Genomic DNA, 15,425 nt, shown 5'->3' on the forward strand with positions numbered 1-15,425 from the left:
TCCCTGCCACACTGAGTAAGTTAGGAAAGCAAATAAGGGTGATTCCAGGTATCGACCTCCAGTCTCCATGTGTACAGTCACACAGGTGCATAGCATCCCCACATACATGTGCCTACCCACATGAAAATGTGTGCATATCACAAACATATACCAAAATCGCGGGAGAGGTGAGAACTCCCCTTCAAATTGCAATGTGTGATTTCTCACACATATCTCAGGAGAAAAGCAAGGAGAAAGCCACTCAAATAAGTCATCACTAGCGTACAGAGCCACCTACAACACTCAGAGGGGTTCAGTTAACACTAGGCACTCAGAAGTGCTTGCTGAGTGAGTGATTAGATGGAAACATGAATGGGTAAATGAACCATTCATCTTTATACCTGCCCCTCTGAGGCACTTAGCTCAGGGCCCGGCATGCAGCAGTACGTGATAAATACTTGTTGAATTAAATGGGAACACCAGAAGTTATCGCTTAGCACACGCAGAAGTAATGCCAGATAAGAACTTGAGAGCCTCCAGTACCCAAGCAGTGCTCCCATTTAGGAAGCCAAAACCGACACTATTCATCCTTCACATCTCCTAGCAGAGTACAAATTAGTGGCTTGGAAAATTCCTCCCGGCTCCAGGGTGACGCCGACATTAACCTAAATAGGAAAAGCCCTTGTGGTCTTGCTGAGCCTTGCCTCTCATGGAGAGTTTGCTCAGGCTTGACAAAGTCCAGAAACAATCACAGGGTGCCTGCTTTTAAACAGTCACCACGAGGGGTCAGCTAAGCCAGAAATGCTCAGTGACAGAACCATTCTCAGGGCTGACACAGGGGGCTCACTATGGCAGGTCCTCAGCTGCCAGCACAGAACATGCAGGACCTCCGAATGAGAGAGAGCCTTGTGATGCCTTCCCCAGTCACTGTCTCCATGTTCTGCAGATCTAGCACCACCCATGGTCTACTGTGTCCCCCCAGGGACCAGTAAAGAGGAGAGAAGCAGCACAGGGCCGATTACTGCACATGAATTATTTATTCTTATTAGCATATGAAAATGCTGTCAACAGCAAGCCAGCCTGCAATATTGCTAGTGGCAGCTAGACCCATGTGTATGGGGCCAGAGACTCCTGTGCAATGAAAGCAACCATATGTTCAACTAGAACAGCCAGCAGTGGTTAGCGGGGCTGCTGTGCCTCAGACCCGGTTTGGATTCTCCACGTCGTGGGGCAAAGTGGAGAGGCACAGTAAGTGGAAATGCACACATATCTAGACCAGCAAACATCAATGCACAAGAGAGAACAGTGGTCCTGCACTGTTGGTAATAACTGAACTTACAGTGTGTCCCTGGAACCCCCAGCACCATGGGGAGGAGACAGGAGACCACTGGAGCTTGCTGGAGGCCAGCCCAGTAAGAGATTCAGTCTCAAGGTAGAAAGTGGTGGAGTAAGATACCTACCAGACATCCTGGTCTGGCCTCAACATGTGTGAGTATCTGTGCAGACATGCATGTGCAGAGAGCATACAAATGCATGTGCATACACCACATATGTAAATTAAAATGAACAAGAATTGTTGTCACGTTGGAGCTTTAAATGCTTTTCTCCTCCAGAACACTCATCACTGAAAGCTTGGTCTTTAGTGAAGCAGTGTACGGAGGTGGGGGCTTTCAGGAGGTGATTGGCTCATGAGAGCTCCAATGTCATCAGTAGGTTAATTAAATGACAATGGATTTATAGCTAAGTGGACTATATGGAGACAGAAGAACCTTCTGGAGGTGGGGCCCAGTTTAAGGAAGTAGGTCATTGGGAACATGCCCTTTAAGGATATATTTTGAGTGCCGTGTGTGTGTGTGTGTGTGTGTGTGTGTGTGTGTGTGTGTGTGTGTTTGTGTGTTGTTATGTATATCGCTTATGCGTATTGTGTATTGTATGTATGAGTGCCGTGTGTGTGTGTGTGTGTGTTTGTGTGTTGTGATGTATATCGCTTATGTGCATTGTATGTATGCTGTGTGGTGTGTGTTTTGTGTGTGTGATGTACATTGTATATGTGGTATGTCTGGTGTGTGTGTGTGTGTTTGTGTTTGTGTGTTGTTATGTATATCGCTTATGCGTATTGTGTATTGTATGTATGCTGTGTGGTGTGTGCTTTGTGTGTGATGTACATTGTGTGTGTGTGTGTGTATGTGTTTGTGTGTGTGTGTGTGTGTGTGTGTGGTACATGCAGGTGAGTATTCATATACTCTCTTCCACAGAAGCTATTTGGAGTCATTCTAGATCTTTCTACAATTAATCAATGCCACTTCTTTGTTCCCAGCTCAAGCCTTGAGTTCTGATTCTGATATGTGAAACCAAGAATTATTGGTGTTCCGCTGGGGATGCTCAGGGCTAAGGAGCTGGTTGCGCCCAGATCAAGTGGAAATTAAAAAGGCCCTCCGGGATTGCAGACCCAGGCTTCATTAAGACCTAATGAAAACCTGCCACGGGCTGAGCACAGGCATTTATGAGCTTTTTCCTTTTTTTCCTGTTCGTGGCAGCCTTCAATATGATTCTACTATGTCTGGAAATTCAATAACTTGAGGCAGAAGCTGCAGCAGGGGGATGGCAGATTTCCTTCCAATCAAAAATTGGGTTTCTGGGATCTAAGGTAATGCTGTTATTAGGAAGGTCCTTAAAGAGGGCAGCAGGGATGAGGAGGTGTCTTGGTAAGAAAGATTGCTGTTCAAGCATCAGGATCTGAGTTCAAATCCCCAACACTTACACCAAATTCCAAGTGTGCCCCTGTGTGTGCTTGTGACTCCATTATTGTAGTGGACAGACACAGGAGCATTGCTGGGACTTGCTGACTTCAGCCAGCCTGACTCCAGTTTCTTGAGAGATTTTATCTCAAAGGAATAAGGCAGAAAGCTAAAGAGCAGAAAACCTACCATTGTCTCCTGATCTCTATATGTGTGCCAACAGGTGCATATTTATGTACACATGAGTGTTTCTCACACCTATTCAAAGTAGCTTTGTCTGGGACCAAGCATTGACCACAGGAGCCAATGGGAAACACTCCATCCTCAAGCCGTAGCAATGGTGAATGGTGCAGTCACTGTGGGTCAGCCAGGCTGCTGAGTACACAGATACTTCAAAGGCAAGATCTGCAACAATGGCCTAGTGTGACATCAGTGGAAAGGGTATGGGAAAAGCAAGAAGTAGGTATTGATAGTAAGTAGGTTGCATGTATAGAGGTTAGAGGACAATGTACTGGAGTAAGAAAGTCATGAGGAAGGATTCAAGTTGTCAGGCTTGGTGGAAAGAGCCTATACCTGTTGAACCTTCTTGCCAGCAAATGCCCCTCCCAAAACCAGGTTGGTTTGTGAATATTTGCCTCCAGTATAAATGCTCATAGTTGAGGAATGTCTTAATGGGTGGACAGAATAATCTCAGTGTCATTACCCTCAAACTCCACGTATCTAAGTCCATGTAAAGTTATGCAGTAGAAGGTAAGGGCAGTCTCAGAGGTATGGACTTCTCATACCTCTGTCTCCTGATGTCACTCTACATCACTGGCTGTCAACTATGCTTTGACCCCCAATGGGGGCATGACCTACAGGTTGAACCACTGCTCTAGAGTGAGCAGTGCACTGACATCGCTATTCAGCCTACATCTATGGAAGCACCAATTATAAGACAGCCTTCCTCCGGGGGTTCATGCAGGATGTTTTAAGAACTCCTTCCCTGGGGAGATGTAAACACCATTACCTCCATACAGAGCCCCAGTGACAAGTCAACGCATGATTCCCCTACAGTTCATCTTGGGGAGCCAAAAGTGTATTGGACTTTCTTACAGAACACGAATGAGGAACATGGCAGACCTCAAGGAGGCTACAATAACTCTTTGCCTGGCACGTATTGTGACTTCCCCATAGTCCCATAGATGGAGCCCTCTTGAAGTCAACTCCCGAGACTACATTATATATTCTAGCCCTTCCTAGACCCAGAGGCCCCTTGCAATTATGGCAGAACTACACACAAACCCACTGGGAAGAATGGCTAGAAACTCAGGTGAGGGTTGAATGACCTTTCCCATCTGCTTCTCCCTTGAGGGAATGTTAACAGTCTACAAACCTGCTTGACCAAGATAGTGTCTTGCAAGAAGGCACAGCTTATTTGACAGAGGCGGTGGCTGTTTTGTTTGGAGGGCCATGTTCGACACAGTAAAGGGGCAGAGAAGTAGATGAAACACTTGATCTGCAGTCCTGGGAGTGTCAGCTCAGTCCCCCAGAACCAATGCTAAACTTCTGAGTGTGAAGGCGCATACCTGTAATTTCAGTACTGGGGCATGGGGACAGGTGAATCTCCAGGGCTCACTGGACACCCTGTCTAGCCAAATGGGAATTTGCTAGCTCTACTGAGAGACTCAGCTTCAAAACACAAGATGCACAGCAATGGGGAAAGATATACAGCATTGATCTTTGGCACCTATGGGCACTCTTGCACACACACACACACACACACACACACACACACACGTGCATGCACACATGCGCACACACACGAACCACAGAAGGAATTCATGCAGACACCTGGAGGTAGCTTGATGACACTGGTCCATTCCTGTTAACAGGCCTCTGCCATTTATTCTCACTGGAACAGACCGTTGTTTTGAGTATGATTTTCACTTTTGCTTCCAGGCCCCGGGCTCAACCGGCACTGTCATCTGTCAAGCGAATGCATTATTCACTGTCTCATACGACATTGCTTCTGACCAAAGGATGCATTCCCCAGGCAGAGAAGAAAGGTAAGCTGGTGCCTGGGCAGTTCACTCTTACCACAGATCTTGTCGTCCGGCAGCATCTGACGTTACAGATTGGTGGAATCGCTCTGGGATGACTCAATTACAGTGCCAGCTGGAAGACAAACTGTCAGAGTTAGTGCTGCCTCTCAGGAAGCTGTGCCCTAGCAACCAAGACCTGTCTATGTTCCCACAGCTGAACATACGCATCCAATACCAAGGATGTGGTATCTGGAAAGGTACTTACCCAGTGCCTTCCTCACAAATGCCTAACTTGCTACCTCCCTAATTCTGTTACGTTTGGTACAAGAGGGCAGGCATAAATGAAGCTGAGATTGATACCAAGGTAATTTCACTTTACTCAAACAAGAGTGGGGAGGGCAGTTGGCATGAATCTGCATAGAATACATTGTTGTATATGACTCAATATGTAATAAGGAGTTTTTTTTTTTGCACAATTTTTTTGCATAATACTTAAATATCCAGGAACCAAACAAATAAACTCATGTTCTTTGAGGGAATTTGGTTTATTGCAATGATCCCCCCAAATAAGGATCAGGGTGAGTAGAGATGTTAGGTGAAAAAACACAGACCAGTAAAGAAACAGGCTGGACACATAGATGGCCTGACAATTGAAAAAAAAAATTCTAGGCCTGTCATAATAGGAAAGTGAGCCTGAGATATGGGTATCAGGAGTCAAACGACTCATCAGAGCTAAAAGATTTGGGGAGAATGGTCCCCTGGATAGTGGCATTAGAAGACACTGAGGGTGCCCATTCAGTATACAAGCTAATCAGTAGCAGAAGCAGGGAGGTATTTGTTGTGGTTTGCGTGCGAAATATCTCCCACAGCTTTATGCATTTGTAGACCCAGTTCCTGGCTGGCGATGTCGCTTTAGCTAGTTGTAGAACCTTTGGGTGCAGAATCTTTGGGCTTCTCTGGTTGAAGAATTACCTTGGGTTATATCATTGTTACATCTAGTAGTTCCCAACCTTCACCTGTAGCTTGCAATAGCATGTACATATTTCTTTTGCATGATGCTGTGTTACAGTGAGTACTGGCCTACAAGTGACCGTCGGGCTGTGGGCTGAACCCTCACATGAGGAAGTGGGTCACTGGAGGTAGGCACTGGGGTTTTATATAAGTCCTCACTTGCTCTCTTCTCCGCCTCCTCCTTAATGCAATGTGACCAGCCACTTCCAAGTCCTGCCATGCCTTCCCTCATCCCCCAATGTGGTGGCCTGTAACACCTCTTAAATAATTAGCAAAAAGGAACCCCTCCTTCTTTAAGGTGTGTTAGTCAGGCATTTTTGTCCTAGCCATGAAACGGCAATGAATACGGTCTTATTTATAACAATACCGTATATTATACGGCAGCTTATTCTTCACTTGAAAGTATCATCTCATATATAGGGCCAGCTCGGTGGGTAAAGGAGCTTGCTGCCAAGCCTGAGAACTTGAGATTGATCCCCCTGAACCCACATAAGGCTAGAAGAAGAAAACTAACTTCACAAAGTTATTCTCTGACCTCTACATATATGCCATGACAGGCACATATATACATGTGCACACACCATACACACAGTGAAATAATACCTAAGTAAAATAAAGTTTAAAAAGGAAAATGCAATGCTTAGCGGAGGCTAGGAAACTGTATGTATACCCCCTGCTCACACGTCACAAGGGCAGATTCCTGGACCGCAATTCCCACGTTCTTTGTAAATGAAGCTTTAGGATCTTGGATCCAGTTGCTGAAGGGACTCTGTCCCAGTGATATCCTTGCCCCAGTTCAGTGGTATTTTCATACCCCCTGCCCCCGAAATGAACCATCTCTGTCAATTTCCTGTCCAGAGTGACTTTCAGAGATGTGGCCAAGAAGCAATTTATTGAAGTTGGGAAATTGGAAAAGCCTCTCCATTTCTCCTGCAACAAGTTCTTATGATTTCCTTTGAAGTGAGCTTTTCAAATACGCCAGACAACCTATACTCAAATGGAAGTCGGAAAATGCATGTCGAAAAGCAAAAAAAGAAGAGGTTGCCCTTGCCTCCCATTTTATCTTCTTCATCGCCTGCTTGTCTGCCTTGAATTTGTTAATGGGAAAAACACTTTTCTGTAGCCACAGATGACCAAATAGCACCAGAGTTGTAGGGGAAAATCTGGAAGAGGAAACACTTAGCCTCGAAGAGAACTTGAAGTCCCAGGGTCAGTGGATAGCAGGGGGTGGGCGTGGGTATTCCACCCACTCAGAGAAGGGGAGGGGGAATGCAGAAAGGATTGTGGGAAGGGGTGACCTGGAGATGGGCAGTGAGTGGGATGTGAATACGTTAAAAAATTAATTAAAAAAAGAAAAAGGAAATAAAGTTGTGTGTGTGTGTGTGTGTGTGTGTGTGAGAGAGAGAGAGAGAGAGAGAGAGAGAGAGAGAGAGAGAGATGGAGAGAGAGAGGTGGAGAGAGAGGTGGAGAGAGAGGTGAAGAGAGAGAGGTGGAGAGAGAGAGAGAGAGAGAGAGAGAGAGAGATGGAGAGAGAGATGGAGAGAGAGAGGTGGAGAGAGAGGTGGAGAGAGAGAGATGGAGAGATGGAGAGAGAGAGATGGAGAGAGAGAGGTGGAGAGAGAGGTGGAGAGAGAGAGAGAGAGAGAGAGAGAGAGAGAGAGAGAGAGAGAGAGAGAGATTTACATGGAAGTCAAACCTAGCTTTACTGTTCAGACACCCTCTCTCTTGTCTTTTGAGACGACGGCTCTCATTTTTCTTGGGACCCACTAAGTAAGTACCAAGTGTTCCACTGACTGCCTCATCAAAAGCAGGATTACATGCACACAGCACCCCACTGTGGGTGTGGAACTGAAGCCTTTAAAAACTGAGCCATTTATCTAGCCACCTAGTGTGAGGTTTTTTTGTTTTTTTGTGTTTTTAATTGTGCTATTTCGTGTATTCACCCTAGCTATTTATAGTTTGGAGAATGTTTATTTCAGCAAATACAGTTCCACCTGTTCTATGGATGGTAAGCATGTGGTGCATGTGTAATCAAATCATGAGCTATTTTAATAACATCCCATAGATGTAAGTTTTATGAATGAATTGTTTGTTCATTTAGAGGGGAGAGATACAGAGACAGAGAGATACAGAGACAGAGAGAAATATGCTCTCTTCTTTTACCATGTGGTTCCTGGGATTTGAACTCATGTCACCACGCTTAGCAGCAAGAGCCTTTATCCACCAAGCCCCATGTTGGCTGTCTCTGGAATTTTTGTATGTGATCTTGATCTTAGAAGTAACATTATAGGTTGCCCAAGGATACCATCTAACCAAAAATCTTCCTGTAGTGCCTCTGGGGGCTTAATGAGAAAAACTCCAGGGTCATGGCATCGAAATCTCTCTATTCCTGTACCAGGCAGTTGAATGTAACTGGAAAACTCTTCTTGTGTGGATTTACCCACAGGAACTCCCCACACTGTTCTTGCCTAGTCCTCTAATGTTCGGTGAATTGAGGGAACCATAGAGGAAATGAAGTGGGGCCAAGTATCCTCAAGAGAATGACCGGTGGTGTGTAATGATACAGACCAGTCATGCCAGCCCTTGAGAGACCTAGGCTAGAGAACCAGGGCTTCAAAGCCAGTATGGAATCCATAGTGAGTTCTAGGCTATACTGTGGTATATAGAAACAAGAAGGGAAAAGAAAAGAAAGGAAGGGAAGAGAAAGAGAGGAGAGAACAGGAGAGGAGAATAGATGAGAAGAGGAAGTTATATTTTATTAAAGGAGAATTAGAAACTCGGGGAGAACCTTTGTATATCATGCATGAAAACCCTGGAATTGATCCATAACACTGAGGGATGGAGGGAGGAAGAACAGGAAAGACACACACACACACACACACACACACAGAGAGAGAGAGAGAGAGAGAGAGAGAGAGAGAGAGAGAGAGAGAGAGAGAGTTTATCTGTTAGTTGAGTTAGTATACCAGCTTGAAATGTCAGATTGGCCAAGATACCCCTATTGAACTACCCCTGTGTAGTCAGGAGGTCATCAGGATGTATTTCAGGGAAGGGAAGCCTTTGAGTTCTGGCCTCACTGAGTTTCTTGCTGTGTATGTATCTGCATGAGCTCTCAATTAAAATTAGCCATTATCTTAAAAGCTGAATGCCTTTGAAGGAAACAGGTCATATTTTCATGTCCATCTTACCTATCAGGGTCTCTATTGGCAATGAAATCACAGAGTTTATTTGTCTCTAATGGGCTCCCTTTATTATTATCAGCAGCGGTTTGATTTAATGGGGGAGGTAGTGAAAAAGTAGATGGAATGACCAGATAGCAACATCCACTCTTAAACGTAATAGTGCCAGTTGCTCTCTCCAGGAAAAAGATCAGACTACAGGGCTAGCATTTGCCATGCTCCATGATCTGATGGCCCACATTTCAAGTCACTCGACATGACATGGACTTTTTCTTTTTTCTTTTTCTTTACTTTGGATAAATAAGAGTTTTTTTCTTTTATTTGATATTTTCTTTATTTACATTGCAAATGTTATCCCCCTTCCTGGTTGGTTTTCCCTCCAGCAACCTCCTATCCTATCCCCCCATCCCTCTGCTTCTATGAGGATGCTCCCTACCCACTCACCTACTGCCTCCCTCCTCCAAGAGCTTCTCCTCCCACTGATGTCTGACAAAGCCATCCTCTGTTACATATGCAGCTAAAGCTATAAGTATCTTCATGTGTTGGTGGTTTAGTCCCTGGGAGCTCTGGGGGGGGGGTCTGGTTGGTTGATATTGTTGTTCTTTCTATGGGGTTGCAAACCCCTTCAGCTCCTTCAGTCCTTTCTCTAACTCCTCCATTGGGGACCCCGTTCTCAGTCCAATGGTTGGCTATGAGCATCTACCTCTGTATTTGTCAGGCTCTGGCAGAGCCTCTCAGATGACAGCTATATCAGGCTTCTATCAGCATGCACTTCTTGGCATCTGCAATAGTGTCTGGGTTTGGTGTCTGTATATGGGATGAATCCCCAGGTGGGGCAGTCTCTGGATGGCTTTCCCTTCAGTTTCTGCTCCACATTTTGCCTCTGTGTTTCATCCTGTGAGTATTTTGTCCCCCCTTCTAAGAAGAACTGAAACATCCACAGGCTGGTCTTCCTTCTTCTTGAGCTTCTTGACATGAACTTTGAAACGACTTTTATTTCATTGACCCATCCTCTTCTTGCTTTCTTCTTGGAAATAGGCTGTTTTATTTTGTAATCCCTCTGTCTTCCTGGGAATGTCTATTGCAGAACAATTTCCTCCAAACTGAAATATTCCCCCTTGGAAGGGGGAAAGGCTGCAGCTAATGAGATTCAAGAAGTAAACAAACATCACATATCTGGGGGAAGCTGAAACATTCATGAAGACATGTAAACAGCTGATGGACAAAGAAACTGACCAGACCAAGCTTCTGAGAGTATGTTCTTAGACCTGTTGCATTGTCCTCAAGTGGTGTAGAAAGATCAGGGATGCAGCTTTCCTGAGTCATCGTAGGGGGAAGGGCTTCTCAGTGATGCAGCTGCTGTGTTTGGGTCACACAAGCTCTTGTAAGTAGCCCATCACCTATACTCATGTTATTGACCCTAATTAAAAACTCCATTATTTACTAAATTAGATTTTGGTGCAATTGTTATCTTGGTCTATCCTAGGTTCACTATTTGGGGTGAGTATATGGGGATTTATAGTTTCCTAGGAGAAATCTCACATAGCAATGTCCTTTCTGCAAGCTTAGATCAGTGACTACAGATGTAACATGCATCCACATGTTTCTGCCCCATGTTTTGACATGTTCTTTTGCTCATGGAGCAACTGGTCTATGGGCTTTCCACTTGAACAGGATTAAACTTTTGTTTTGATTTTGCAGTGCTGGAGATCAGACTCAGTGCCGTTCGCATGCAAAGGCAAGGATGGTTCACTCCGCTATTCCCCCAACTCATTGAAATGGGCCCGAATACCAACCAAATCCTTAATTAAAGTAGTGGTCAACTCTTTATCATAAGGTGTTTTGTGTTTGATGATTTTGCCCTGCTGTAGGTTCCTGGCAGTGCTATAAGCATCTTGAAGGCAGACTAGGTCCAGTTATGAATTGAAAGTTAGATGGATTTCAGCTTTAATATTTGTTGTATCTGATGGATTTACTGGTATGTGAGTTGAAGACCTTTGAAATGTGAAATCAACGAATTAATTACTTCTAAGAGCAGACATTAAATAATCATTTGTTTGCTACTTCCCATAATATCTAGCATTTAAACAGTCATTTACAAACACTCATTCATATTTATCTTGAGTGTTCTAAATGTTAGAAACAAAGTTCTTGAAGTATTTGACTTTCCTAATCAAACCACCTCCTGCATTCAATGCTGTGTTCTGAACATGAATTTCAAATTTCGCTTGGGACTGGAGAGTTGGCCCTTTGCCTGCCGAAAAGTCTGACTAAGAACTGAAATTGAATAGGTAGAAAGATGGCTCACCAGTAAAGATCCATCTCCTCCAAATTGAAACATATTCTGCGGGAAGTCTCATGTATGCATAGGTACTGGGTTTCAATTACCAGCATCTATATCAGGTATACTACTCCTCTTGACTTACAACTACCAGCATCTGTATCAGGAAATTCACAACTTCCTGTAATTCTAGCCCAGGGCATCAGAAATCCTTTTCTGGTCTCCTCAAGGTGCCCATACACTCATGCACGCACAGACACGCGCACACATACACACACACATACAGAGAGAGAGAGAGAGAGAGAGAGAGAGAGAGACAGAGACAGAGACAGAGAGACAGAGAGACAGAGAGACAGAGAGACAGACAGATATCCCCACACATAAATAAAAGAAAGAGAAGTGCTCTGAAGAGTGGAGGTGTAGTTCAGTGGGTAAAGCACTTGCTGTTAAAGTATTATAACCTAGTTTGAATTTTCAGAACTGATGTAAAAAGCTAAACTCAGCAACACACCTGTATGACAGCGTTTCTCCTATCGTGAGATGGGGAGTGAAGACAGGAAATCTCTGGAGGTTCACAAGTCAGCTTGTTTATTGTATACATTAGCAAGAAAGAGAGGGAGAGAGACTTTGTTTCAAACAAGGAAGGCAAGGATGAAGACTGAAAGCCAAGATGGTCTTCTGACTACACCGATATCATGGTGTGCCCGTATCCATACCAACGCACATGAATACATAGACACAGAACTGCCTTTCATGCTCTTCTAAATTCTGTGTTTGCACTCCCCACCCTATCTCTGCCCATGCCTGCTGGTACCCAGAAGGGCACTGATTTAGGCTCTGTATTATTCCAGCACAGTACCAGTATGAAAGTTTCTCTTTGGTGGAATCCCAAAAGCAGTGATAACAGCAAAGTGAGTTTCTGATTTTTATCAGGGAAGATAGTATTCTGGGAATAAAAAATAGAAAACTAGAAGAATAGAAGGGTCTGCGGAGCAGCAACAGCTGTGGAGACCTCCTCTTACTTTGAGCCTATGAAATCAGAGAAGCCATGTTTCTAGAGGACTGCCTAAATGGTTTTAGTTTTATCAGCATAGCATAGAGAGGCTAACAAAACAAGCTTCTAGAAATTGCCATACTGTGTTGCCCAAGGTGAGAGAGAGAGAGAGAGAGAGAGAGAGAGAGAGAGAGAGAGAGATCAGGGGATTGAAGGGCCTATGGAGATAGCTCAGCAGTAGCTAGAGTGCTTGCCAATTCAAACATAAGAACCAAATTTTGCATCCCATGACCCATGTGAATGATGGAATGGAATGGCTGCCCATCTGTAATTCCAGCCCTGGAAAGTGGAGGCAGGAAATTTCTGTACCAAGCTGGTTAGCAAGACAAGCCACGTCTTCCACCCTTGGGTTTGCATCTAGGAGTAAGTTTCAAGAGTGATTCCCAACATCAACCTCAGGCCTCCACATGCATGTACTCATGCAGCTACACACATATGCCACCATAGCATGCGACAACAAAATAACCTATGCAAATTCATACAAAAGTAGAAAAAAATGTAGAAGGCTGAAGAACTTGGAGTCTTTTGTCAGAAGGATGGCAGCAGCAGCAGCAGCAGCAGCAGCAGCAGCAGCAGCAGCAGCAGGTAGATGTACTTGCCAGCAAGAAATGAAAGGCAATGAGGCAAACAATATTTCCCTTAGATCCCTTCTTATCTGGCCACCTGTCAAAATGGACCATGCATTCTGAGTGAAAAGCCTCTCTCAGTTAATCCCTTCTCAAAATAACCTCAAGGTCACATCTTTGAGCTGATTCCAGATCCAATCAACTTGACAATCAAGATTAACCATCATTGGGCCTGGAGAGATTGCTCAGCAGTTAATAGTGCTCCGTTCTCTTTCAGGTTTAGCTTTCAGAACCCAAATCCAGTGGTTCACAACCATTCATAAGTTCAGCTCCCAGAGATCTGACTCCCTCTTCTGGCCTCTACTAGTATACACTCATGTGCAAATACCCAAATATATAAATAAATAGTAAAATAAATCCCTGAAAAGATTTATCATCACAAAGGCATTCTTAAAATCAAAGACTCCTTTTACTGTACCTTCTGTCCTGAGTCTCTCTAGTTTGCTTGTTTGGCTTCCCTCTTGTTGATTTCCTCAGAGTACGAATTGCTGAAATCTTCTTGACCAAAGCATACACTGGACCTACTCTTCAGGATGCTCTACTGCCCAGCAAGGCATCTTGTAAGATTAGCTGTTCAGTCAATATTTGTAGCTGACATTATTCCATAATTAGATAACGGCAAGAGAAAATATTGATCTTCTTGTCTGTACCCAGTCTTCTCTTATGACAGTCTGAAAGAGGAAGTCATAACGTCACATGACACTTTGAACAGCAATGCTTGTTTAGTGAGAATGGATAGGTTTTGTCTGGTTGGTTTTGTATGTGGTGTATGTGCATTATATAGACTGTTTCCTGTCCCTAGGTATGTGCACACAAAAGCCAGAGGAAATACTGAGTCACTTGCTCTATCAAGCGCAACCTTATTATATTTAGATAGGGTTATTCACTGAACCTGGAGCTAGGCAAGCAGTTAGGAAGCCCTAGGGATCCCCCCCCCCCTTTGGCCATAGTACTGAAGTTATATGTATGCATTTTCATGCCCAGAATTCTGTATGTGGGTGCAAGAGATTCAAACTCAGGTCTTTTTATTTGGGCAGCAAAAACTCTTCCTCATAGAATCATCTCCCCAGGTCTGTATTAATTGCTTCTTTGGATTAGGGTAATCAATGCAACAGGTGCTTCATAAATGATGGAGTAAGAGTTGGGGAGATGGCGCTGTGTGTGCATGTGCATGCATATCTGGACCCCAGAGGACGACTTACGATGTTACACCTCACCTTCTAATGTGTTTGAGACAAGCTTTCTTCTTGTTTGCTGACATGTTCTCCAGACTCGGTGGCCTCTGATCTCCCAGAGAGTCTCTTGCCTCTGCCCCCACCATTCAGTAGGAACACCGGCATTTTGTGCATTCTTGCTAGTGCCTCACTTTTATGTGGTTTCTGGAGAATCCATGCTTACATTCTCACAGCGAGTTCTTTACCCACCATACCATCTCCCAGGCTGCCCCCAAACCTGCAGACATTTTTATGTGCTATTAAATATGTCTTGTTTCTGAATGCATGAAGACTGGGAAGGCGAACCATCAGATGCTAAAGCCAGTCTCATCTACTCTGTAAGCCTCAGTTTCCTCACCCTTAAAACGAGTAGAACAATTCCATTCAGATGAAAATTGAAGTATGGGTGTATTGGACACCCCATACTTACAGTTATCCCATGAAGTTTGTTCTTTCCTTCGATGTCATGAAAATATTTTACTGTCTCTTTGGATGTATCATGTTTTTCCATTCCCATTCAGTTCCTTCCTATCTTGCAAAGAACTCAGTGCTTTCCTGTTGAGAGCAATGCCATAGCCCAAGGGATAATCTGAAGACGTGTGGACAGGGCCATGCAATGGAAGAGGCAGTTAAAATATAAAATAATAGCCAGGGACTAAAATTGCCCCTGACTGCCCATCGTGGCTCCAGTTTTTATCGTCCATTAAAACCCACAATCACTCTAATGTTTATGCATTATTGGGGAGATAAATTGCATAATTTTCATTTTGCAATTTAAATGTAATTATGATCTTACTAATGACTAAAACCTGAATTTGCTAGACTATCAGTTTTTCTAACCCTTACCAAAATTATAGGTAATTACTTAAGGCTTACAATAATTATAAGTCCATCTTTTAAATAATTAATGTGCACTTTCATGATACAAAACAGCTAGTCATCAAACGACCTCCGCTTAGACTGCAAACCCATGCAATTAAGCCTATTGTGTAGGTCTGGGAAAATATACCCATTTGCAAGAGTCTCTTTAGTTTGCAAGTGGGAACACAGAATCTCTGTGTTTTATAGTATCAAATAAGGCAGAATTCCCCAGCTGCCAAAAGGCCAGGGAAAAGAAAAGCAATCCACAAAGTAGTTCAGAACTCTATATTAATCTATACAACACGATTGTAGTTGGTGGGGGTCAGCTGGAGAAACATCCAGAAGCTTCTAGCTATGGTCCCAAGAGAAAAGGGAAATAGATCTAGTTTTCACAAAGGAACAAAGTAAGGGATGTGCATAGAATATATCACTTATGTTTGGTTCTTTTTCCTTCTTTC

General features: G+C 43.9%; 1 protein-coding gene across 1 annotated transcript in view; it reads left to right on the top strand.

Annotated features, from left to right (window-relative positions):
* Window positions 1-15,425, top strand: part of LOC148002294 (uncharacterized) — a 148,947-nt gene that overhangs the window by 15,315 nt on the left and 118,207 nt on the right. The window contains exon 2 of the mRNA XM_087579577.1: window positions 4,659-4,765. Within this exon, the coding sequence (XP_087435703.1) occupies window positions 4,659-4,765 (107 nt within the window). The remainder of the gene's footprint in view (window positions 1-4,658; window positions 4,766-15,425) is intronic.

Source organism: Rattus norvegicus, chromosome 12 (assembly GCF_021556685.1).
Source record: "Rattus norvegicus strain SHRSP/BbbUtx chromosome 12, alternate assembly SHRSP_T2T, whole genome shotgun sequence".
Lineage (NCBI taxonomy): Eukaryota > Metazoa > Chordata > Mammalia > Rodentia > Muridae > Rattus > Rattus norvegicus.